This window comes from Takifugu flavidus, chromosome 20, assembly GCF_003711565.1.
Source record: "Takifugu flavidus isolate HTHZ2018 chromosome 20, ASM371156v2, whole genome shotgun sequence".
In the NCBI taxonomy this organism is placed as follows: Eukaryota; Metazoa; Chordata; class Actinopteri; order Tetraodontiformes; family Tetraodontidae; genus Takifugu; species Takifugu flavidus.
Genome location: NC_079539.1, coordinates 4247855 through 4270996, shown reverse-complemented (window position 1 = coordinate 4270996; position 23142 = coordinate 4247855). Strand labels below are relative to the sequence as shown.

The window sequence follows — 23142 nt, the reverse complement described above, 5'->3', positions numbered from 1 at the left end:
TCGGGGCTGGGAAATGTTTTGTCAATGAAAGTCCTCACAAAGATAGAAGTACAAGGTGTGCATATGTGTATCTGTGTGTTTGTGTGGGATATCAGAAAGAGAATCTCAATAGGTGACCCTTCTTTTGCATTGCTATGATGTACAGTTGAGGAATTTATTGTCCCTTTTATATTCAGACTGGTCAAACTTGAACAAATGCTATTCTGAATTAGCATTGGGGCTTGAATTATGGATGCATTATAATCCTATAGTGGACGCATACATCAATTCCCCGTCTGTGACTGTATTTTAAACTACGCCTCCCAGCATTTTCCGGCTCAAGAAGTAATACATTAGCAGTTCAGCCATCACACACTCCTCCCGATAGAACACACAAACACATGTGTGCACACACACACACTCCCACACTGACTCCACCGCCGGCCCCTGGTGCGACATGCATATTTTATGGACAACCTTTCACTCCAATCCCAGTTCTGAACCCGAGGGGGCATTCTGGTTAAAAGTCACATCGACCCTGCAAATATTTTCTCCCCGTCTGCCAAGAACTCAGCGGGAGTCGTGGTAAATTCACTCAGCGTTAATGCCGCTGCGTTATTTTACCACGAGGAGCATCGCAGAAGCCATCTAACAGCGTTCCCTCTTCACGGGCCATTACACACTATTGATCTGGGAAATGAAGAAAACTGACTTCATTGGATTATCTAAAATTTAATTCAACTCCACTTCTCAAATCAACTTTTAATCACGAGGATCGGGTACATAGGTTGCGCTTTAGGGTTCACCCAACTGTGTTTTTACACGTATCTGTGCAAGACTATACAGCTCTGGGCCCTCTGGGACGGATGAAGTGCTCCCAGTGATGTCATCCTTGCTTATAATGAGGCTGGATGTGGTTGTAAAGGTCCCAGGGGGCACCAGGAAAAACAGGCGGGACACATGGGGATAAAATCCCTTCCGGAAACATGTGGCCGTGCTTTGAATTTCGGAAAAAAACTCCCAAAGGTCCCAAAGGTCAGCTGTTTAAAAAGCTGATGTGACTCTCAGTTTCCGCTTAGGAGACAAATTTATGATGTGAAGTTAACTTTATCCTCAACAGTGAATGTTTTTCCCTGCCACAGACAACAAAATGGGCTGCCATTGTGTGGAAACGAAGGGTCGGCCCTTCTGGGGCCTATAAATAAACACTATTAACAGTATTAAACTCCAGTGAGCAAAGCTGAGTCCTAAATTACAAGAACCATTTACAAAAAGAGGAGGAGAAAATAAGTCAGCATATCGTGTGTTTTCTCTGCGATGAAGAGCAACACTTGTGTTCTTTGAGGCAGAGGTCACATGACAGAGGACGCCATCACTCACAAACAAGCGGTAAAATGACGCAAAATCCCCCCACTCAAAAATGGAGGATGGGGCTTTTTTATAGCTTTGCTCCTCTGTTTGCATTTCTCTCTGGAATATTCCATCTAATGGACCGAGAGGGGTCTGGACAGTGGGGCACAACCTGCTGCGAGGGAAATGAAATTGACTTTTATCCCCCCCCCCCCAACAAATCGACACCCCGCTGCGGTGAGACGACAGATCTTCATATTTTCATTCACCGGTTGTGCAGGAACGGAATTAATGTGCATTATAATCAAATGAAAGCTCCCCTTTGGTGCCCCCACTGTCACGCACACACACACACACACACACACACACACACACACACACACATATATATATATCTATAAATCATGCTGGGTTTTTCCCAGTGGAGACCCTCAGAGGTCCTCTCCTCTCGCAGGTGAACATCTCCCGGTGTCATGGATAAGAAATAACACAGAAAATCCCATCTGATGAGTTTATAGCTGAGGCGGCAGAGAGGTCACAGAGGTCAGATCTGTACAGCAGCTGTGCAACAGGGCCTCAGTGCAAGGACGGCATCTTGGAATGAGGACATGGAGGGACAAATGCTCACCGGCCGTTTGGACTTGCTAACAAAGCCCGCTCCAACGAGCTGAGCTGAAATGATGCCTCTTCATCTGCAACACCGCTCTGCCTTTCTCTGCCTGCTCGCAGAGCTTCATGCAAATAAGGTGTCAGACGCGAGGCTCACTGAATCACCCTCAAATGTCAAACATGAGAGGCGCTTTTCCTGCAGAGCTGCTGATATTCTCCCCGAGAACAGAAGCTGTCAGAGGCCGCCTGAATGCAAAACAATAAAGGAAATGCGAACGCGTCTCCATCAGACCTTGCCGTCCACAAGCATTTAGCCAGCGCTCCATCTCTAAAATTACAGCCACTGATGGTTTAAATATTTCAGCGCCCGACCGCATGTCTACAGGAGCTTCTGCGTCTTCTGAAGGTTGTAACTTGACAGGTGCTGTCACCCCAAGCTAGAGAAACAGCACTCACTCTGACCTACTTCGTACGAAAAGACGATTCCGTGCACCAAAACTGAGGGTTTATGTGAGCTGAAAGAATCACTTCAGTGGTTCACTTACAGCAAATATGCTGCTGTTCTTTTGCTAAGCGCTCCCACTGCGCGTGTGGGTGGACCCTGCATATGTGCATACGTGCCTGCTGAGTGGGAGCGGGGCCACGGCTGGGGTCTTGGCTCGCTCTCAACACCGTCTTCAAGCCTCCGTGTGGTTGTTTGTAACCTGCAGTCGTGAATCTGAAACCTGTTGCGTTGCCACTTTTATGAAGATCCATATTGGTCGTTTGACGGGTTGTTTGTTCATCTCAAATTCTGCTGAGGCCTCCCTGTACCCCATCTCCAGATGTTAGTGAGGGATGAGGTGTCAGACAGATGTATTAGGAGAAATGATGGCCCAGACCATTGGCATTTCAAGCCTTGAATCAGGTTCCATGTCATCATTGTTTGGCTTGATGGGCTTCTCTAAAGAGACAGAGAGCTTGAGAACACAAAAATAAAGATTTGTGTGGCCATGTAAAAATGAAAACAGTTTCTCTCCCTTTTTTTCACTCTCATTTAAACACAAAATTAAATTCTGGTTGTGGTCTCTGCTGCCCTCTGGAGCACTAACTTATTATTTTTTGGTATTAGAAAAGAATTTGTCAAGCAAATTGAATGAAATAAAATATATTGAGTTGGGTCTTTATGAGTTGGGTGTTTCAAGAAGAGACGAATGCTGCATGTTCTGATAGTAAATATTGTTTGACGGTGGTCTAATGCCGAGCTGTCATGTTCTCCAATTACAGACTGTGATTAAATTCCTTACATATTAGATATGCAGGGAAGATGCAGGATGCAACATCTCCAGAACATTCTGCCTCAAGAATGAATAAAATCATGCCTTCTTCTCTAGCCTATTTTGATGTGTATCCCCCCTTTCTTTTTGTGTGTGTGTGTGTGGGGGGATACTCTGCTGTTTGGGGTTACCATAAACTGAAAGATAGCTGAAATTCATTTCGTTTTAGAAGTATACACTGCCATCTAGTGGCTTCTTTTCAACACAGCATATCTGGAGATTTTAAAAAAATCAAAATAAAATACCTGTAAACGTTTTTTCTATTAAAGGTCGACTGATAATTGTGCCTCATGTCTACATTACTTATTATTAAAAATGTTTTTAATATCTAAAAGGAGCACTTCTTCTGGGAAGCATATGTCAATATTTATTGAAAAAACTAACTAACTAACTACTAACTCTAACTACTAACTAACTAACTAACTAACTAACTAACTAACTAAATGGCTGATGGACTAAAGGTACTCCATAGTATACTAATCAACTCCTATAATCAAGGTCAGTGACGATCTTAAAATGAAATTCTCTAATCCTGCTCTGCTTTGGTGTTTATCTTTAATGGCTATTTTCTTTTCTTCATCTTATTATTATTTATTATTATTATTATTATTCAGCTGACAAATTTATATGGAAACTCACACCGCCAGGTGGACAACATCTTAACACATTTGTTAACACAGAAGAGGATGAAAATAAGCTCATCATTTTCACCGGGACAAATCTTTTTTTTTTTCTTTTTTTTTTTTTTTTTTTAACAAATGCCTAGCAACTACTTCATAAAGCAAATGGTCCTGTTTATGACCTATCCAGGAAAACTGTGATGACTTTATGAGGCAGAATTTAAGATACAGGATTCTTCTTAGAATGAAAACAGAACTATAAAATGTCTTTTCCCGCACATGTTTTTATTTTGTTCTATGGTGTTTAGAAGGTCAACAGATGGACACAAATGATCTGCACAATCTTCATATTTCAAAACGTGACAGGATGGTCTTGCTGCTGTCCGTGGTGCTGAACTTTAACCTTCAACTGGACGTGACACTTCAAAAACACAGATAACTTTAACTTCTTTAAGGTGGAAGGTCCACATTTAAATGGAATAAATGTAACCAATTCAAATGGTCATTTTCTGCTGTGCCCCCAAGGACGTCCAGGCTGAGCTACAGCCCACTTTAAAGAAAGACCCACAGAGTCCGGTTGCCATGGAGAGTCCTGCAAATGGCCAAAAAAAAAGAAAGGAAGAAAAGTGGAATCAGCTGGAAGCGAGAGCCTCCAGAGGTGGCGCTAGTGAGTCCTGAGGCTGGTCCTCTGCAGGGAACCGATTTATCCCAGGTTCAATTATTTGATGCAGCATTAAAGTGTAAACTTTTCTAACTTCCACCTTGTTGTGTATAGATTTGGTGACCTAAACCAAGAATTCAGCAAGGTTGTGTTGTACAGTGACAGATTTGCATCGATATGCAGATTTGCAAGTTAGAGATTTGCAAAGCTGCCCCAGAGTTTTCTGAAACAGCGTCTATAGATCTGCTGAGGGGGAGACCCAGAGTTCTTCTTCACATGCAGAACTTGGACTGAAGCTCTTTATCGGTACCAAAGCTGCTATATTAGATATCATAAAAACACATACTGCACAACTATAAAAGTATTGCGTTGCTTTGCACCCTGACATCCAGGTTCAATAGTGAAAAGTTGGTTCATTTCACACTTTTTCTGTCATATTTGTGGTGTTCTTTGGGATTTATCGAAATCCCCCGAATGGTGCGCCAGGCCAGCCAGTTTTAACTCAACTTTCTGGTTTCAGATATGAAGTTTCACCTGTAAAACATCATAGCACACAAAAACCCCATAAAGATATTACAATAAGGTAAAACCAAAACAAAGCAGAAACATGCTTTTTTAATTGCTGTGATGATGGAACAATTTGTTCTGACTGTTGTCAAGAGACGTTTGGCTGTTGCCTCTTCTTAAGCCCTGCAATAAAGATCTGCATTAAGATAAAATACATTAATAAAACCGAAATCACCATGAACCCGTTTGTAAAAGAAGACACCGCTGAACTTGTGCAACTGAGCACAGCCTACCTCCTCAATAACGCAACTTCATCAGTACTTAAACTTCCTTTTTCTCCATTCTTCTTCTTCTTATTAATAATCAATAACAACTCGACTTCACTTCAGACGCATGTGTGGGTGTTTTCCGGTGGAAGAGAGTCTGTGGTGTGTGTGAGAGAGAGGGTCCATGCTCGGCTGCACTGACTCCGGCTTTAAGGAAGCTTCAGCCGGCAGCTGCTGCGGAGGGAGACGGAGACGGCGGCGGCGCTGGCGGTTGGTGACGGACCGCGAACTATCCTCCACGTCTCAGCCAGCCCTTCCATCGTCCCCAAAAAGTCTACAAATGTCACCGAGAGGTGAGTTAAAGCGGCGCGGCGCGTTTCGCCTGTTGGCTGGGATAATAACCGAGGCGAGGACGGCGAGCTGGGGCTCGATACAAAGGCTTTCTTCGCCGGAGAAAATGCCGGAGAAAATGCCGGGCTGCAGCAGCCGGGAGGCCCGTCTCTACCTTTCAAGTCGCCGACCCGCCTCGGTTATCAACGCTTCAGCCAATTTTTTCATTTTTATCCGCGTAGGTCCGCCGTTTGGTGTCCCATCCAACCGCTTGAAGACATCAAATATTGGCGTTATGTGTCGAGTAACTCGCCCTAACGACCACGGCCGGTTACAGGCAACATGGTGTCTCTCTGCGGAGTCTCGTAGCGCTGCTCGCCGGCCATCGGCGCCCTCCGCGCCGCTACGCGCTCACGGGGACCGCCTTGGTCGCTTCGTCGCAACCAGGAAAAGCGTCGGGAAGGGAAGCCGAAACCGCAGTACCGGGTTATGTAACACAGCAAACGTTACCCATTAATGTTGCCTTTACTAAAACTTTGATAAGCGCGATATTGCAAAGTTGTAACACGATTTGGTCCTGATGCGTTTTTTTGGGCTGTTTTTTTTTTTAATTAATTAATTTATTTTACATCAGTTTGTGTGTTTATCCGCAATTTCGGCGGGGCGTCCTCAATGAACAATCCCGTTTCCTGTCATAAATGTGCTGTTTTGTCCACGTTTGCGTCTGTTCGACTTTTTAAATGTAGCGATCGAGAGTGGGGACCGATGGCCGGTGCCGGCCAGGCTGTAGCTGGGCTGCTCATCCCTCCCTCGGTCTGCGTAGCTGGAGTTAAAGGCTCCGGCTTGGGTGGCTGCTGCAGGGCTTAGCCTCATGCTAATGGGGTTTATTTAAATAGAATTGCTTAGTTCTTTTTCGGGCGTTGCGCTTATATCGCGCAAATTAATATAAAAGTGATGCTAAAGATCACTTTTGCAAGAGACGTTGCAAGATGCGTTGATAGCAGAAGTGGAAATGATCAGATTTGCTAGTGTTAAAATGCCACTTACAGATAACTATAGGGAAATGTATCATGGTAGCAATTGTTCATATAACACATAATGTGTTTTACATAAATTACAGGTGGGTGGAACAGAAAGAAACCATTGATTGCATGATTTTTTGAAATGTTTCCCCTAATTTGACTTGCAATTCTTTTTTCCTCCCCTTTTCAGATTGAATAATGTGATTGTGAACGGAGGCAGCTGCACTCCAATGGTCAAGGACCTCACCTTACTTCACTAGAATGTACTTGATGAATGTACCTCCTGTCGCAGCGACGCGTACAGAATGGAGACCGCGTGGCCCTCGGGCTGGCTTTAGCCTTCCAATCTGCTTCAATGACTCTGATGTGGCGTTGTCCACCCAAGGCACACCTATCTCAGACAAGGTCCAGATGATCATAGAGAGCCTCAGGAGCTCCCAGTCCTCACTTGAGATGGGCGATGAGATGGAGGGAAATGCCCAGTGCAGACAGGAAGGTCATCCAAAAGTCTGTAAGGTCATGGGTTCATATATGGAAGTCAAAGCTAAAGGTAAAAGTCCTAGTGAAACTCATCTGGCAGACGTTTCCTCCTCGGTTCATCACCGGAGCAGCGATTCAGACAGCGACGATTCGGTTGACAGGGGAATTGAGGAGGCGATACTGGAATACCTGAAGGAGAAGGATGATCACAAACGTAAGGCAGAGCCATGCGGGACCTTTCTGCAGACCAAAATTCCCAGGAAATGCCCGCCAGTTCCCGAGTTTTCCAAGCAGAGCACTGACAGCAGCACACGTGTGATTTCAGGGAGCCACTTTCCCAGAAGTGTCAAAGCTGAGACTGCCACAGCACCACTGGTTCTACCCACAAAGAAGCATTTAAAAAACAACTACCTAAATGACAAAATGCAAAAGAAATTAGACTCCAATAAGACTACATCGCTCAAGAGTTTAGTTTTGCCCAAACAGCAGATAAAGTGCCCCCCTAAAGCGTTCAGCATATTCAACAAAATAAAGTGCCCTGTGGCCGTACAGATGGAGGAGGACTCAAACGACTCCAGCAGCGATGATGGGATTGAAGAGGCCATTCAACGATACCAGCTTGAGAAAAACGAGCAAGAGAGCAAAATAAAAAAGTCCAATAAGCAGCAGCTGAAAGAGGAGTCCGATTCCACCAGCGACGACGGGATCGAGGAAGCTATCCGCCATTACCAGCTGGAGCAGCTCAAGGAGAAGAGCGAGGGCGTCCCAAAACCTGCCCCGCACAAGCAAAAACCTTCCAAGTCACTGATACACAGCATTGAAGGTGCGAGCGTGGAACACGCAAGGAGAAACAGACTGAGGAGGAAAAAGTCCAGAGCGGAGACAGAGAGGCAGTCTGCCCCGGCTGCCGCCTCACACGACTTCACACCCAGGGGTTCGCTGTCAGACAGGTCCAACAGCAACGGGAAGGCAGTGAGTTTGTCCCAAGAGGAGGGTTTTAAGGAGCGGCTGGCCCTCACCTCTGCAAACACCACAGCAGAGCTCATGTGCGCGGAGGCCATCCTGGACATCTCCAAAACCGTCATGCCCGAGGCCTTCAGCGTCGGCCTCGCTGCGGCATCCGTGCATCCATCGCTTCCTGACGACCCGGCCGAAGATGACGCCAGCTCCGTTGACAGCGAGGACGGTATAGAGCAGGAAATTAGGAGATTCCTGGAGCAGAAGGCGCAGCTGCACAGACAGCCGCCCGGTTTCGCGGTGACCCGCGAGCCTCCGAGTGGCAACGAGCCAGCGGAGGTGAAAACCAAAGCAACTGTAATCCAAAAGAAACCTTCTCGATTGTCCCTGACGCACAGACGAATACACAAGGAAGAAAGTGGGGGCAAATTCAACATATCAGGTACCGATGTCACTGCTGCGGCCCCCAAATTGTCACCCGAGCGGCGAAAAGAACCAAACTCATCTCAGTTGTGCCAGAGAAGAGAACAGCGTGCAATAGCCGGAGGACGGCAGGCAGAGCAAAGTGGCGACAAAAGTAGCTCGCTCGACAGCGACGAAGACCTGGATACCGCGATAAAAGATCTTCTCAAGACGAAAAAGAAGTCAAAGAAAAAAGCGAGAGACTCAAAGTGGAGATCAAGACAGAGTCTCAAGGTCGAAGGCCCAAATTTCAGATGCACTTCACAGACCGAGAAATTAAAATTTGATACGGTTTCCAAGTGCGGCGCATTCAAAAGGGGGAAGAAGCTTAAGGAGGAAGTCGGCATCAATCACACTTCGGCTAAATTGAGCGTGCAGCAACACAAGCGAGCAAGTAAGAACGACGGATGCGACGGGAGGTTAGAGAAGCAGAAAGTAGCCGAGAGGCGAGAAGCTCTGCTGCGTCGCAGCAACACGGCTCCTCCGCTAAAGGACGACAGCAGTTCAGTCGATAGCGACGATAGCATCGAGCAGGAGATCCGAAGGTTTCTGGCTGAAAAAGCCAAAGTTTCCACTCCAGAAAAAGGGAAAGATGAAGACGTATCAAATGGCAGCGCTGTCGTTTGTGGCCCGATAACAGAAGAAGGCAATAAAAGGGAAAATCAGCTGGCTGAAGTTCCAACTCTAAGTTTTAGCCTTTGTGCTGAACCATGTCTTCTGAACAGGCGGCCTGTGACTTCGCCAGAGAGTTTACAGCCGGTTATCTCAGCCGATGGTGTACAATCAGGCCTGACCTCAGCCCAGTCCAGCAGCCCCGGTCTTCTGGAACCAGCAGATGGAGCTGGGGCCACCAGGCCCATGAATGTCACGCGAACGGAGAAGGGTCGGCCCAGTTTGAGCCCCAAGAACGCTCTCTCTTGCTCCCAATCTACCAAGTGGCGACAGTGCCTTGGACTCCCCACGACTGATAGTCAGACTTTTAATCAAGCTTCCTTCTACATCACCTCATCTAAAAGCAGCGCGACAGCACCAGCCACCCCGGCGACTCCGAGCAGGATCGTCACCCCTAAGCTGCAGACCGCCAACGCGGTTTGGTCCACTGTCAAAACCAGCAGAGCCTCTTTCTCCTGCTCTCGAGAGACATCAGTTTATACCACATTCCAAACACCTCTTTCAAACCGGTTTCCCGCCACCAGACAGCAGCCATCATTGACGCCGCGCCTCACGCTCGGCCATCACTCGCAGTGCCCTGTAGAAGGAGAGGCGGCGAGCATGGTGCACGTCCCAAAGGACAAGACCGTGTTTGTAGAGCTGGAGACCAATCGGACCAACCACGTCCAGGTTCGGAGCAGGGATCGGGGCGACAACAGGGCGAGGGCGGCCCTTCCCTGCGAGGTCAAACGGGAAGAGGGGAGCCTGGCGATGGACGAGAAAGAAGTACATCTAGAGAGAGCGGAAGAATTTATAGATGAGCCAGATTGTGAGTCAGACCAGAGAAATCCAGAAAAGCAGCAGGGCTTTCCTCCATTGTAAGTATCTCCAACGGTCACCCAAAACCAACATCACGTCAGAATGTCTTGATTCGTATTTTCGGGGTGGAGTTAAACTCATTCAGCCGCTGAATTTAAGGGAATGTCTCTTCATATGATCCGACAGATCGAAGCTTCTTTAAAACATTTGTACATTTATATGCTATGCCACAGCTTTTATTCTGAAAAGTAAACTAGTGGTACATTATCGTAACGGGCTGCATTAGTACATTGGTCACTTTACATTGTCTACAATCTATTTTTCATTTAACTAACAAAGAAATGACCTCAGTTTATCCAACAGAGATGTTAAATTTGGTCCATACTTAAAAATTGATGTAGAAGTGGGATAAGACTAATAAGCAATGTTTAGATAAAGAAAATGTATGTAATCAAACATAATTTAATATTTTGTAGCTGTACTTTAAGATGAGGAACATATTTCTTTGCAAAGGCTAAAAAATCACCATTATTATTAAATATTGTTGATATTTCTTGTCCATTTCCTGCACCATGAAGACAAAACAATGATTTTAGATACATTTATTCTTTGTTCTGAGAGTTCCTAAATTGGTCAACAAAGAGCGCATTGGTTAAGTGGCCGGTGAGGTTCAAACGTGCCACTTGTGTCACGATTCAAATTAAGTTTAACTACTAACCCGAAATGCTTTTACTGTGGAAATTTCCACCTCAGTCGTAATCATGCCCCAAACTCTTCCAGGAAATTGTTTCCACAAGTTTTCTTGTACAGATTCCATCACATCCTGTCGTTTTTTTTACGTTCTTGATGTTAGCTGCTCGTGTCTAGACACAGCTGTCCAAGCATCACGTTGCTGCTGCTGCTGCTGCTGCTGCTCCACCTTAAATATAGCATCACTTCCTTTGTTTCGGCTACATTCACGCTACCAGCCACAGTGATTCATCCTGATATCAACACAATTGGTTAAAGATCAGTTTTGATGTTTCACACACCACTACCAGTGTCTTGCATTAACTTTCGTGATGTGAGTGACGGCGACTCTGAAATTCAAAGAATGCATCATGTTTGTGAGTGTTTTGTCCTTTTGTTTATCATTGCACAGTTGTGTTTTCTTTTCTTTTTTTTAAACAAGCCACTTAAATTCTGGTGTACGTTCACGTAGAGGATGTGTACAGGATCGAGGACCATAAACTGAGGTGACACAAGTCTGATGTGCTAATAGGAAGAGATGATGTGATTTATGCATCCACACAGCCTGGGGAAAAGCTGGTTTTTGAGACATCTTTCAGGGAACTGTAGTCTTTCCCAGCGACACTCCGAATTTTGCATTCAAGTATATCGGAAAATTGCCTTATCAGGCCTTCAAGCGCAGGCCGTGCAGACTGTAACCACAGATTGAGCAGATTTTTTCTAACCTTTACACATGAAGGGAAAAAAAAGAGGATTCTTTTTGTTTTTGTATGTACATTTGACCCATGTTTTTCCAAACACAACTGCACTGGAACAATCTTGTGTGTTGCCATGAAGACATTACACGTAAATTAGGGTCACTGATTTAATGGCCGTTTGAGGAAAGCAACTTTTACATTTTTTGGAATGGTGACCTCTGACAGGAGAAATGCTCCATTTTTTTCTGAGGAAGCCGGACGATTTTCTCTATCTTGCTAAACTTAATACTCGCTGTGTCGATCTTGTTTGTCTCGTTATATTTTTCATGAACTGCATACGTGTAAAAAAAGAAAATAAAACTATTTATTTTTGTTTATCAAGAAGCAAAATGGTAACTATACATGCAGTGAAACGCCAGGTTTTGTAAATATTTTGTAAGAAGTGTTCACTTTTCTTTTACTCTTTTGAACAAAAAAACAACTCGCTGTGTCTTATAATTTCATCTGTGTAATAAAGAGTGGAATCAGCAACAATGAGTCTGGATTCATGTGTCATAAATTACATTACTATCATCAATAAAGAGTACCTTTCAATATCAAGGTAGCCTTTTTGGTTGGGTTTTTGTTATTGATTAGTGTTTTAATTCCTGAGGTTTGCTCTGATGTGTGCCCTGCTCTACCCCGCCCAGGTCTTTGTCCAGTGCCATTGACCCTGGCATCAGCATCTCACCTTGCATAGCTCTCACAACTGAAGAGAGAAGCAACATGCTCAGCAGGAGATGCCTGGCTGAAAAATGCACCCAGGTACAGCTACACGGAGGCAAAACATTCCCATTTTGCTGCAGCTGTGTCATCCATCACAGACGTTATTACAGTCGGCATCATCAGTACAAGAAATGCTCAGAGAACCCTCCCCCCCCCAAACCGTTTGTTCTCCACATCACATTATGTGTGTTTTGTTTTGTTTTTTGCAGGTCTTGCGGTCATTTTCTACCGTACAGAATAAGCCAGTGTGGCATGTCAAAAGAAAACTTCAGTTCATTCCAGTTAATAGGTATGTGTCCCAGCCCTCATCTCAATCCTACTCCCCCCCAAACAAGTACTAACTGATCTCAAATGGGTTTCATGTCTTTTCAGGAGGAATGACACATCTGGTTTATTATAATCCCAACACAAAGCCAGTCCAGTTTGAATGTTCTATTGTTGGCACTTTATCGTTTGTGGCAATTGTGTTTTCAGATTTTCTATTTTAGTTTGGTTGTCTGTAATTGGTCCTCAAATTATACATTCAGTGACAATGTCAGTACAGTGAAGATAATTTCCAATTTATTTTCATGACTGAATGGCATTTAAGTTTGGACCTTCAAAGAACACAGTGAATCCATCTTATTCCAAAACCGTTTGAGTGTACAGTTGCCAGTATTGCCATTTATTGTTCAACCATAAAATAAAATTGCATTTCCAAGCATTTTAGAATCGATTTATTAATGTCGGTTTATGCTTTGTTTAATGTTAAGCGCACAAAATGTTTACAAATGTAAGCCCTGAATGAGCTGTTGGACTTGGAATCAAATTGTGTATGGTGGTTCTGTTGGTGTCCGAGTGGAGGAGAGGCTTTTCACGACAGCTGCAGCAATTGACGGCCCACTGTGTTTACGGCGCTTCCTGAACGACAGTCACGCAGGCGCAGTTGTCTGACCTTCGGGAAGTAAAGCATGACAAGCCGAGCGCTCAGCAAATGTATGTATTTCATGTTTTATTACCCGTAAATTGACCTAGGATTATTAGTGTTTGTTGAGGTTTGTCTTGAAATTGTTACGTAATTTGTTTTATGCCGGTAACACGATTCCTAAACGGCACGTGAGCAACTTATCCATGAGCTAATGCTAATGAGCTAGCAGTACTCGCAGGTCACTGACACTGTTATGGAGTTATTGTACACAACGGATTTTAAATCAACACGTGCCTATTTATTTAGGCCTTTTGTGGCTCCGTCCTCCACGGGCTCTGACCGTCGGATACGCCTGCCGTGGATATCAATCTGCCGCTGCAGCGGAGGTCGGCACACCTGAACCCAGAGCTGATGACAGTTCAGGTAAACGAGTCTGTTCTGAGCTCATGATTCCATGAGTGTGACTTATAACACATCGATCTGTCTCGTTGTTCTTCTGAACAGAAAAAATAATGGACCTACCGCTCAACCACCCGGACTTTTTTCATGTGTCAGAGCTTTTCTCGTTAAAAGACCTCTTTAACGCCAGAGTGCATCTTGGACACAAACGAGGCTGCAGGCACAGGTCGGTGTAAACACGCACATTTCGTCATTTAAGAGGCCTTTATCGTGTTAAGATTTACATTCGTTTTACTGAATATGATGTGCATTCATTTGTATACACATAGCATTTACATAGTTGCACATTAAGTTAGTTTGAAAGCTCACACTGCACAATTTTTTCAATTATTTCAGTTTTGGGGCCTGTTATCAAGATCAGTAAAGTTGCCTTTTTGAAAATATTTCCAAAATTATTAGGTGGAATGGAAGGGCAAAATCCCATCCTTTGCACATATACACTGTGTTTGTGATCAATAATGCAAAACTATACAATTTCTGATATCTTCTTACTCTTTCAGGCTTATGGAGCCTTATCTGTACGGTTGCCGCCTGGAACAAGATATAATTGATCTTGAGCAGACTGTGGAGCATCTCCAGCTAGCGTTAAACTTTACTGCACACGTAGCATATCGTGGCGGCATCATACTCTTCATTAGCCGCCGTCGTCAGTTTGGCCACCTGGTGGAGTGCACTGCAAAGGAGTGTGGGGAGTATGCCCACGCACGCTATTGGCAGGGGGGTCTCTTCACCAATGCTGACACCCAATACAGCCCAGGAGTCCGCTTACCAGACCTCATCATCTTCCTTTCCACGCTTAACAATGTCTTTCAGCAGCATATTGGTATCAGAGATGCAGCAAAGATGAACATTCCCACGGTGGGTGTGGTGGACACGAACTGCAATCCCAGCCTGCTGACGTACCCTGTGCCCGGAAATGATGACACCCCAGTAGCCATGGAGCTATACTGCCGCTTATTCAAGATGACTATCAACCGTGCCAAGGACAGGAGGAGGCAGATGGAGCTGCTGCATGGTGTTGGAGCATCCCCCACTTTGAGCTCATGATGGAAAATATTGTTCAAGGACACTTGAAGTGAATTTAGATGTTTGATGTGCACATTGTTGATGCTCTTCAAGCCTCATTAATGTTAGCAATGTTACTTAGGCAGATGTCTTGATCTCATGAGGTTTGCTTCTTTGGTCTCACTCCTGAAACTTAAATGAGCTTCATGAGAAGTTGTGCTTGTGTTCTTTCTTTAGAGAGTATTTTGTGTGTGGGAGGGGAGTTCCCATGCTCACCTGCTGTTAGTGGAGCTGCTCATACTCTGGCTGTGCCTTGTGAGGACATCTCTTGCATTTCTCTACTTAGGTGGGTGAGCAGCAATGAGGGAGGCAAGAGGAAGGGTTTGGGTGTTGTGTGGGATGGGGGATTGAGCCTGTGATGTGTTGGCTATGGCCCTGCAGTGGTGCAGGCCACCAGGAAGCCCCGCTTCTTATGTGTTTGTTAGTACTTGAGATAAACATTGCACAGTTCCGGTGGCATTCTGCAAAACACATTACTGGAGGAGGAGCTTGAAACTGCACCATGTCTTTAAATCCATTTATTGATGTCTGGGGGAAAGAAAATGACTTAAAAAACAAGGCACATAATTTGAATTATTTTATTCCATTAACAGACCTCAACAGTGAACCTTTTAGGATGTGCCTTCTGTTTTTCTTTTTACAACACTCTTCAGCAGATCATGATATGACATTTACTTCTTAGATCAGTGGACTTCAGAAGAATAAGGAACTACTGATTGGACAGGAAAACAACATCAGACGTGGTTGTGTGAAAGCATTGCGGTGGTGAACAATGTTCCTTTAGATTGTCTTGCACTCTGTAGCAGCTCATCCCCAAAGGTGTCATATTACGTGAATATCTCCTTTTCCCCGCTTCATCTGTGAGGGCAGACAGAAGAAGGCAGTTTGAAATTAGATCTTTAAAACGTATATAAAATTCTGTTCCGGAGTTCAGTGCTCGGGAACTTACTTCAGAACAAAATCTCAATCAAGCAAATGGATTCCCAAATGGATCTCCAAATGCATCCGTTGATCCCAAAGTCTGACCACCAGCAGCTGTTTGCTATATCGCCAATAAAAATAAAAAAAGATCACAACCGATGAGCTTCACGTTGGACCGGTGCACTGTTGCGTACGTCTTGGTGAATTTCTGATACCGTAGCTACTGGCGGCGCACTGAATGGACTGGAGGCCGGTGCGCCGAAGGCTTGATCGAACATGTCTTTGCTGTTAGCGGCAGGAGTCGGAGCGAAGCTGGCTTCCAGCAGGCCGGGGCTGAAGGCCTGAGCTGCAGCAGGAGCCAGCGTTTGGACATCTAAAGGACACATGGCAACCGAGCGCGTCATCAGGCTGAGCTCACGCAACACGCAGACGCATTTGGAGCTGGTTTACCTTTAAGTGGCGGCGACATTTGGTTGATGTCAAAGTCGTCGTGGTCTGCGGTCTCCTGAGCCAGGCCCACCTTGCTGGTGAAGTACTCGTCAAATGCTCCGCCAGCGGGAGCCGGAGTGGGGCTGGACCCTGCTTCCCCTTTCCTTGCTGGGATGGCGGGAGGTTTGGCCAGCTGGAAGTCCTTGAACATGTCCTTTCCCATCTTCTTCTCTTTATCCCCGAGCGGGTCTAAAGCAGTGAAGGCATTGTTTTCTATTTTCGGAGCTGCGGGCGGCCTGGGAGGAGGACGTGAGGGGCCTTGCTGGTCAGGGAATGACCCAGACAGGAAAGGGTTGGTCGCGGCGCCTGCTGGTCCAGTGGCGGGAGGCTGGCAGAAGATATGGGGCGGCGACAAAGGTGGGGGGCTCATCTGAGGTGGCATCTGGTGACCCCAGGCATTGGGTGGTATGGGAAGCCCGCCAAATGCCGACTGCTGAGGGAAGCCATACCTTGGACCCGGAGCTACCACTCCTGGCATGGGGAACATCGTAGGGGCGGCAGAGGGAGCCGCCCACATTCCTGCAGCTGGGATGTTTGTTGGGGCTGGAGGTCCCAACTGAAGATTCCCTAAAAAATAATAATCAGAGAGATGTTTAATTATTATCCTAGTGGCTGGATGAGACGCAAGGTTGTAGTTGTGTATATTACCCAAAGCAGCCAAAGAGGAGGGGGCGGAGTTGGCAGGTGTGCTGTTGAAAAGGTCACCTGAGGAAGAGGAGCCTTCCGACTGAGCAGGAGCGGAAAACAACTCAGCTCCAAACAGATCCCCAGCTGTGGACTAGTCACACAAAAGAAAATGAGCCGCGGTCGCAGCGTTCGTGGCGGCCGATTATCGACAGACACGCAGGAACAGCCCTGTGTTTCCCCCAGAATCGTGTGGATGCAAGCTCGGTCACTTACTTGAGTTTCAACCCAAGAAGCATGAGTGTCAGAAAACCAAGGACAGAGATGAAAAAGCAGCTCGGTTAAAAGTGTCATCGCAAGCCAGACAGAGGAGTGACTGCTGCATGCAGAGAGAAGAGAAATCTACCGCAACCCCTGCAACCTTGAATTAAAGGCCTTGAGTCTGAGCTCGCTGCATCCTTTCAGCACACCGTCCGAGACACCAGTGGTTACCCAAGATGCTCAGAAAAGCCTATGCTCCGTCGGCTCACAGAACCTTCAAGGCACAGCGCATGCAGTTCTAGAGTGAGTTGACTAGCTACGGAATTTCACCTTTGCGCTCCTGCGACCTCGTCCAGCCTTAGAGCTCTGTGGCGGGGGACTTATAATTACTGAATCCTTGCTAGTGGTCACCGGCGGCGTCGGGTGAGTTCCGCCGTTAGACGGAGGGGAGCTTTTCAAACACGAGTCAAAAAAGGGGTTTCTGGTTGAGAGCCCTGGTCCAGGGTCATTGTTGTCCATCAGTGTGATTGTTCTACCCTGGGTTATTTTGCCCCCTAGAGGCCACTGTCCGTTATTGAGAGCCAGGATCATGGTCTTACTGGATAATCCATTTATCTGCTGACTGAGGTAATCAGTGTCTCCATTCAAATCCCCGTTAATGATTCCTTCACCATTATTGACCGATAGATGGTTGGGCCTGTGCGGTTTTTCGGGCGATTTGGAGAGGGGGTCATCTCTGAAAGGGTCGGTGTCTGGGGTGGGGAAGTAGTCAAATGCTGAAGAGAAGGGAGTCTCTGCGTAGGGAGAGGGCCTGTGGTCAGGCACACGGGGGCTTACAAAGGCATTTCCCTTTATGCAATTTTGGTTGCTGTCAACTTCAGCAGAAAAGTCCAGCAAAAGAATATCATTAGAGTCCTGGTTAACATGAGACAATGTGGGAGAAAAAGATTCATGAATCATTTCTGCAGAGAAAGAAAAATGTGTTATCAAAATGAATCACATGGACAATTTAAAGCTGCTGCCGGTAGAAAACAGTTTTGAAATGTACAGCACTCAGCACTGTTTCACTGACCTGAAACATGAAATAGCCAACGAATTAATAGCAGTTGGATGCAGTACCAACATGAGCCGCTACGGGGCGTCCCAGTCTACACAATATTGTATCTACTTGCAGCAGCTTTTACAGGGGATGTAAACAAACACGGGATTGATCAACACGATGCATCAACTCAGGTCATTAATAGAGTTTCTTTATCCAGTTGATATTAAACATTTTAGATCCGAGTTCTCATGCATGATGTGATTTTGGAGGCATTCTGGTTATTCATGAAAGCCAGGTAAACTTACAAAATCAGATTCAAGAGGTGGAGAGGCGGCACATTTAGCATCATACTTTATGTCCTATAGAGCTTTTCCATCATACTTTACTCAAAAAGAAAATCTAAAATAGCAACTGCAAACCTCAAGCTACATTAATGCCCATTGTAGATAATTGACCTGTACAATTCCCCTATTGCGATCGAATGGGAACGTTTTACATGTCATACTTACATTTGGTGCCGGGATGTCTGGGGGGGTCGACATAGCTCCAAAAAAGGCAAGCTGCTCCGCTGGCTGGATGTCAAAAAAGCCCAGAAAAAAATAGAAACCGTCACATTTATACATAAATCAGTAGCATATTTATTTATTTTGAAACGACAAATGCTATTTGTGTCTTTTACTTGGGCAGTTTTTACGTCCGCGTCCATAGCCAACAAAGCATTGCCTCCATTCTGCGAACACGGCAAAGCAGACTATAAGAAAATAAAGACGATTGGAAAAAAAGAAAAAGGTTGCGAGTGCTTACCTCAACGACAGCTTTGCCATTTTCACTCTGTAAAACAGAAACGGGCTGTTAGCATTTATTTTCTTTTTGAAGCGCGTGGCGCTTTCAGATCATTTTAATGGAATGTTCGAGGACGTGAGTCACTGAAAGAACACAGAGGCCGTATTGTCACTCAGGATGTACCAAAAAAAACAACATTTTCTCTCCTGAACAAGCGTTCAGGAAACTGGCCGGCTTTCTTTTGGAATCGGACCCACCTTCTGCGAGGCCGCGGCCTCCTTCTTCCTCATGTTGAAGATGACCTGGAACAGATCTTTGAGGTCGACCACCAGCGGCTCTGCCTGCACGGTGAAACATTAGAGCTCAAACACGTTCAAAGAAAACAAGATTAAGATAAACAGGGTTCCAGCGCGTGTGTGTGTGTGTGTGTGTGTCACCTGTTGTGCCGTCTTGATGGCGAAGAACTGATGCTGCCCTTCGGCGCCGCACACGTATCCGAATGCCCGGTTGTCTGTCACATCTCTGGCGATGAAGGAGATCTTGTTTACCGCGTGCTCATGCTCAATCACCTGACGGATAGAGACGTTTGGGTTTTTAGTGCAGAGTCGTTGGCGCTTATCAGCGGGTTGTGAAGAAAACAGCACAACTCACTCCTGATCGCTCGTCGACGATCTTGATGCCCGACATGGAAATGTTGACCCAGATCCTCTGCTTGTGTTTGCCTTGAGAGCGGGCAGCAACGGCCATACCCTGGGGTAACAAAGCCAACATGTTCTCATGGTTTTGTTTGAAAAGCAAGCAAAGGTGAGGTTAATTTTTTTTCCCCCTCCAATGTAACAACTTGTTTTTGTCGCCGTTACCGATTACATCAATTAAATTGGTTGTCATGTTTGACTTTAAATGCTAGCATTCCACACGCTCCGGTTTCTGCTGCCAGTTGAGACCCAAATGATGAATAACCAAGCCCCATTTTATGTGGCGACAACATCATTTTTCCCCATTTTGTTTCACCAATGCAACACGTTCAGATGGAAACGCACATAACGTTAAAACGCTGTCATTTCTATGAGAGACCACTAGTGGGCAGTGTGCAAGGAAAGCACCTAATTAAAGCACAAGAGAACATTACAGCGTAAACAGATTAAAACCTGTAGGGACCCTGTGAAAATTGACCAAGATTTTTCCTCCTTCTCATCCTTTTCCTGTCACAGATATGCATTTTCGTTCCAATAATTAACCAAAAGATGACCTACAATAAAAGACATAACCAGATGTGTGCTGAGCTGTTTGGTTTTTTTTAATATATTTTAACATTGTTCAGTTAATCAAGCGGCATTTCTGAGGGTCATTTAACCAAATATCTCAATATTTGCCATAAAGTCTGATACTTTAATCCTTCACCTTGAGTTTCATCATGGAGTCCTGGCACATCTTGTCTCCTCTGGCCTCTGAAACGTCATCGATGCCGATCAGCTTGGCCTTGTACCTCACTCCATCTCCTTGAAACCTGCCCAGCAGGTACTCGTCCGTCTTTTCCAACACTAAAAAAAAAAAAAAGGAAGCTCAATTTCCACACCAGTACACTCGAAGGCCCCAACACCACCTCGGCTCACCTTTCTTTTTCTCCTTCTTGAATGGAACTTTGGACGCGATGGGAGAGGTTGGAGGGGTGGAATTGGGGGCCGTGGTCACGGCAGTGGAGTCGCTGGGGGTTGGCGGGCAGTTCTCCACCTCTGCAGACATGGCGCCGAGTGAGGCTCGATGGACGAGTGGACGGTTAGGGGTGGGGGGGATCAAGCAGGCAGTTCGGGGTCAGCGAGGTCAAGTGAGCGGATGACTCCTAACACTCACACATGCTTTTCCTCTTGTGAATCTGGAGCAGAAAAAGGTGACAGAGTGAAGAAAAAGAAGATGGAATGCGCACACACACACACACACACACACACAAACAAAACTGCAATAGTGACCATTTTGCCAATCATAAAGAATAGCATTCTTTAACAGTCCTGTGGAATCATTTTACACCCACAGAAGGATCCTCTGATGGAAGTTTAAAATGACACGCAGCCCATAAAACCCGTTTTATAAAGACAGCGCACACTTTAACCCCGCTTAACACATGCTGGGTCAGTTGATCCCATCTTGTAAAAGACTCAATTATCCTAAAAGCTCCTGCATCCATTTAATACTTACCTTTCCTCTCAGGCTCACGACACACAAGTTGTACACAATTAAGCACGACTTAAACACCTTTTGAGCAAAAAAACTTGCCAGCACCCTGACCAAACATCCATCCGCTCCAAGAATGTCAATATTTTTCCTTATTTTCCTCATGGAAGCCTTTAAACGCACCATGCAGGACCGTCTGGGTCAGGCCATGAGACCAAAACAACAGGGAAGAGCGACACCTACTCCACCTCTGCCTGTGGATCCGTCACTTTTCCCCTCACTCGGTCATCTGAGCGTTGAATGCCAGACAAAATAACAGCCACAAATCCCAACTGCTGCCCGTGTGGCGTGTACGTACCTTTAGCAGCGTTCCCAACCAAACGGCAGCGCAAAGGGCCGGCGGGCATTATATGGCTGACCAAAGGTTGAGGGTGGGCAAAGGTTGAACAACTACCTGAGGTTCAAGTGCCAGCAGAGCAAAAGATCTCGTGATGCCCAGCTCAGCATCTACAGAGCCATAAAGCTTATAAAAGAACAGCAGAAATATGATGGATGAACCAATGCATCGTTCAAAGACCACAGCCCAGGACAGAGGAATGCAAGTTGTGTAATACAGACCAACTCTGTTAATGAAAACATTAAAATATCCGTGGGAGACTCCGAAATGTGTTGTTCTTGCACCTTACTGTGGAATATTCTCCCCAGAAACTTCTGGTGAGCATCACAAGAGCTACTGCATGTAACACATCAAATAATCAACAATCAACCAGAAGTTTGCTCCAGATTCCACAAAGAAGTAAAAACACAGGATGGGCTGAAGCTTCATTTATAGCCTGGAAACGGCGAATTTAGCTCCACACCTTGAAGGAAAAGGCCAATAAAAGGAAGCGAGACGCTGCAATTCACGGCGGATTAAAGGATTTACATCTGCCAAGGTGACAAACGCATCAACAATTCAGCCCGAGAGCACAAGTCCAATTCCCATTTGTCAGCAGAATGAGTGCAATTCGGGGAAAGACATGTCTCAATCCTTCGGCTGGTCAGGAAACGTAAAAATGCTGCACATCTGGAGGAAATCAGAGAGAATGACTCAGTCTTGCAAGTGAATGAGATGGTGAAATACCACAGAGCCACTGTGAAAAAGTACATGCACGTACCAAATTAGATTTGTTCTCCCTTAAACCTGGGAATTTGAGCAACTATCACAGTTTAGGATTTTAACCGATTGCAGCAGATTGAATAAAAAGGAGAAAGTATTTGCGGTGCATTTTCCAGCAACTCTCGGATAAACGGAATAAAGTTGTTTGGCCCGCTGTTTCTTTAGACCCGGGAAGCAACTTTTGCTGTGGCGTTTCAACGCGATTTCAATCAATCACTAAATAAATCGAGCTGGGATTGATGCAGAAACGGAAAAGTTGCCGGTCCGTGTGACACTTACCTGTCGGGAAAAGGGAGAGCAGAGATTTGCGTTTGGAAGCCCGCAGTTGGAAACGGCGACTTTTGTTCCCGTGATGCCTCCACGGCCCCGACGCACAGTGAGTAAAAGCAAACACGGCTGCGGAAAACGAGCAGGAGTCAGATGTTTTCCGCTAAATTCCGCGGACGGAGAGGACAGACTGCTGCTCGACTCGCAGTTTAACCCTTCAGCTCGCAGACTGGAGTCGCTGGCGCACATTTCAGCTGGAGAAGGGGCGGATCTCTGCGCCCCGCGTCGGTGCCCTCCCGCACCAGAAGTGGGTCATGAAAAAACGTCGCGTTTACTCTGTTGGGGGCAGTGGTGGGCCGTCAGGGCCTGCAAGGCCTTCTCGGCTGGCCTAAAAATATCTGAATCACAGACTGATGTTAATTATATTTTGTCCATGAATACGTTTTAAATAATTCCAAATGGTCTGTCCACTTCCTTTCATTGCTAGCCCCCTGGTTGCGCTGCTTCCAGACGTGTATTTTCGTATTCAAGCATTTAACCAATCACATTTCAGCCACTATTTGTTGCCAGGGTCAGAGAAATCTGCCTGGAGGCCTTCACAATCAGTTCTGCAGGCCCTGTAGCATAAAAAAATGTCGATCCAACTGTTGCTTCAACCAATCAGATTTTGAGTTGGCGACCCCAAGGCCTTCTAGCAGGCGTATGGAAACGTCAGCGTATTCACACGCTTTGATTGGATAGTCAGAGAGTGTACGAGCCAGAGCTAGCAAACTGC

The 23142-nt window shown here is 45.8% G+C and overlaps 3 protein-coding genes across 5 annotated transcripts; 2 read left to right on the top strand and 1 right to left on the bottom strand.

The window, feature by feature from the left end:
* The first annotated feature begins 5294 nt into the window (after positions 1-5294).
* ppp1r26 (protein phosphatase 1, regulatory subunit 26) lies at positions 5295-12924 on the top strand. The gene is made up of 5 exons (XM_057018533.1): positions 5295-5661; positions 6851-10088; positions 12146-12260; positions 12431-12510; positions 12594-12924. Exons 2-5 carry the CDS (start codon positions 6922-6924, stop codon positions 12619-12621), a joined length of 3390 nt encoding a protein of 1129 aa, XP_056874513.1. The 5' UTR covers positions 5295-5661; positions 6851-6921; the 3' UTR covers positions 12622-12924.
* A 119-nt stretch (positions 12925-13043) lies between these two features.
* mrps2 (mitochondrial ribosomal protein S2) lies at positions 13044-14805 on the top strand. The gene is made up of 4 exons (XM_057018546.1): positions 13044-13196; positions 13435-13551; positions 13633-13753; positions 14088-14805. Exons 1-4 carry the CDS (start codon positions 13172-13174, stop codon positions 14632-14634), a joined length of 810 nt encoding a protein of 269 aa, XP_056874526.1. The 5' UTR covers positions 13044-13171; the 3' UTR covers positions 14635-14805.
* Positions 14806-15216: 411 nt separating this feature from the next.
* Positions 15217-22657, bottom strand: dab2 (DAB adaptor protein 2). 3 transcript variants are annotated; one of them, XM_057018534.1, is made up of 15 exons: positions 22380-22657; positions 20386-20645; positions 20174-20313; positions 19424-19522; positions 19210-19341; positions 19030-19113; positions 18794-18820; positions 18669-18719; positions 18499-18561; positions 17278-17862; positions 16711-16840; positions 16024-16629; positions 15789-15946; positions 15602-15694; positions 15217-15510 (listed from the first exon to the last, which is right to left on the bottom strand). In XM_057018534.1, the coding sequence occupies exons 2-14, from the start codon at positions 20513-20515 to the stop codon at positions 15620-15622; spliced, it is 2280 nt and encodes a 759-aa protein (XP_056874514.1). In that variant the 5' UTR covers positions 20516-20645; positions 22380-22657; the 3' UTR covers positions 15217-15510; positions 15602-15619. The 3 variants fall into 3 exon arrangements, with proteins under 3 accessions (XP_056874514.1, XP_056874515.1, XP_056874517.1); XM_057018535.1 differs by lacking the exon at positions 22380-22657 and adding an exon at positions 21802-22032; XM_057018537.1 differs by lacking the exon at positions 17278-17862 and having other exon boundaries at positions 22380-22646.
* Between the last annotated feature and the right edge of the window lie 485 nt (positions 22658-23142).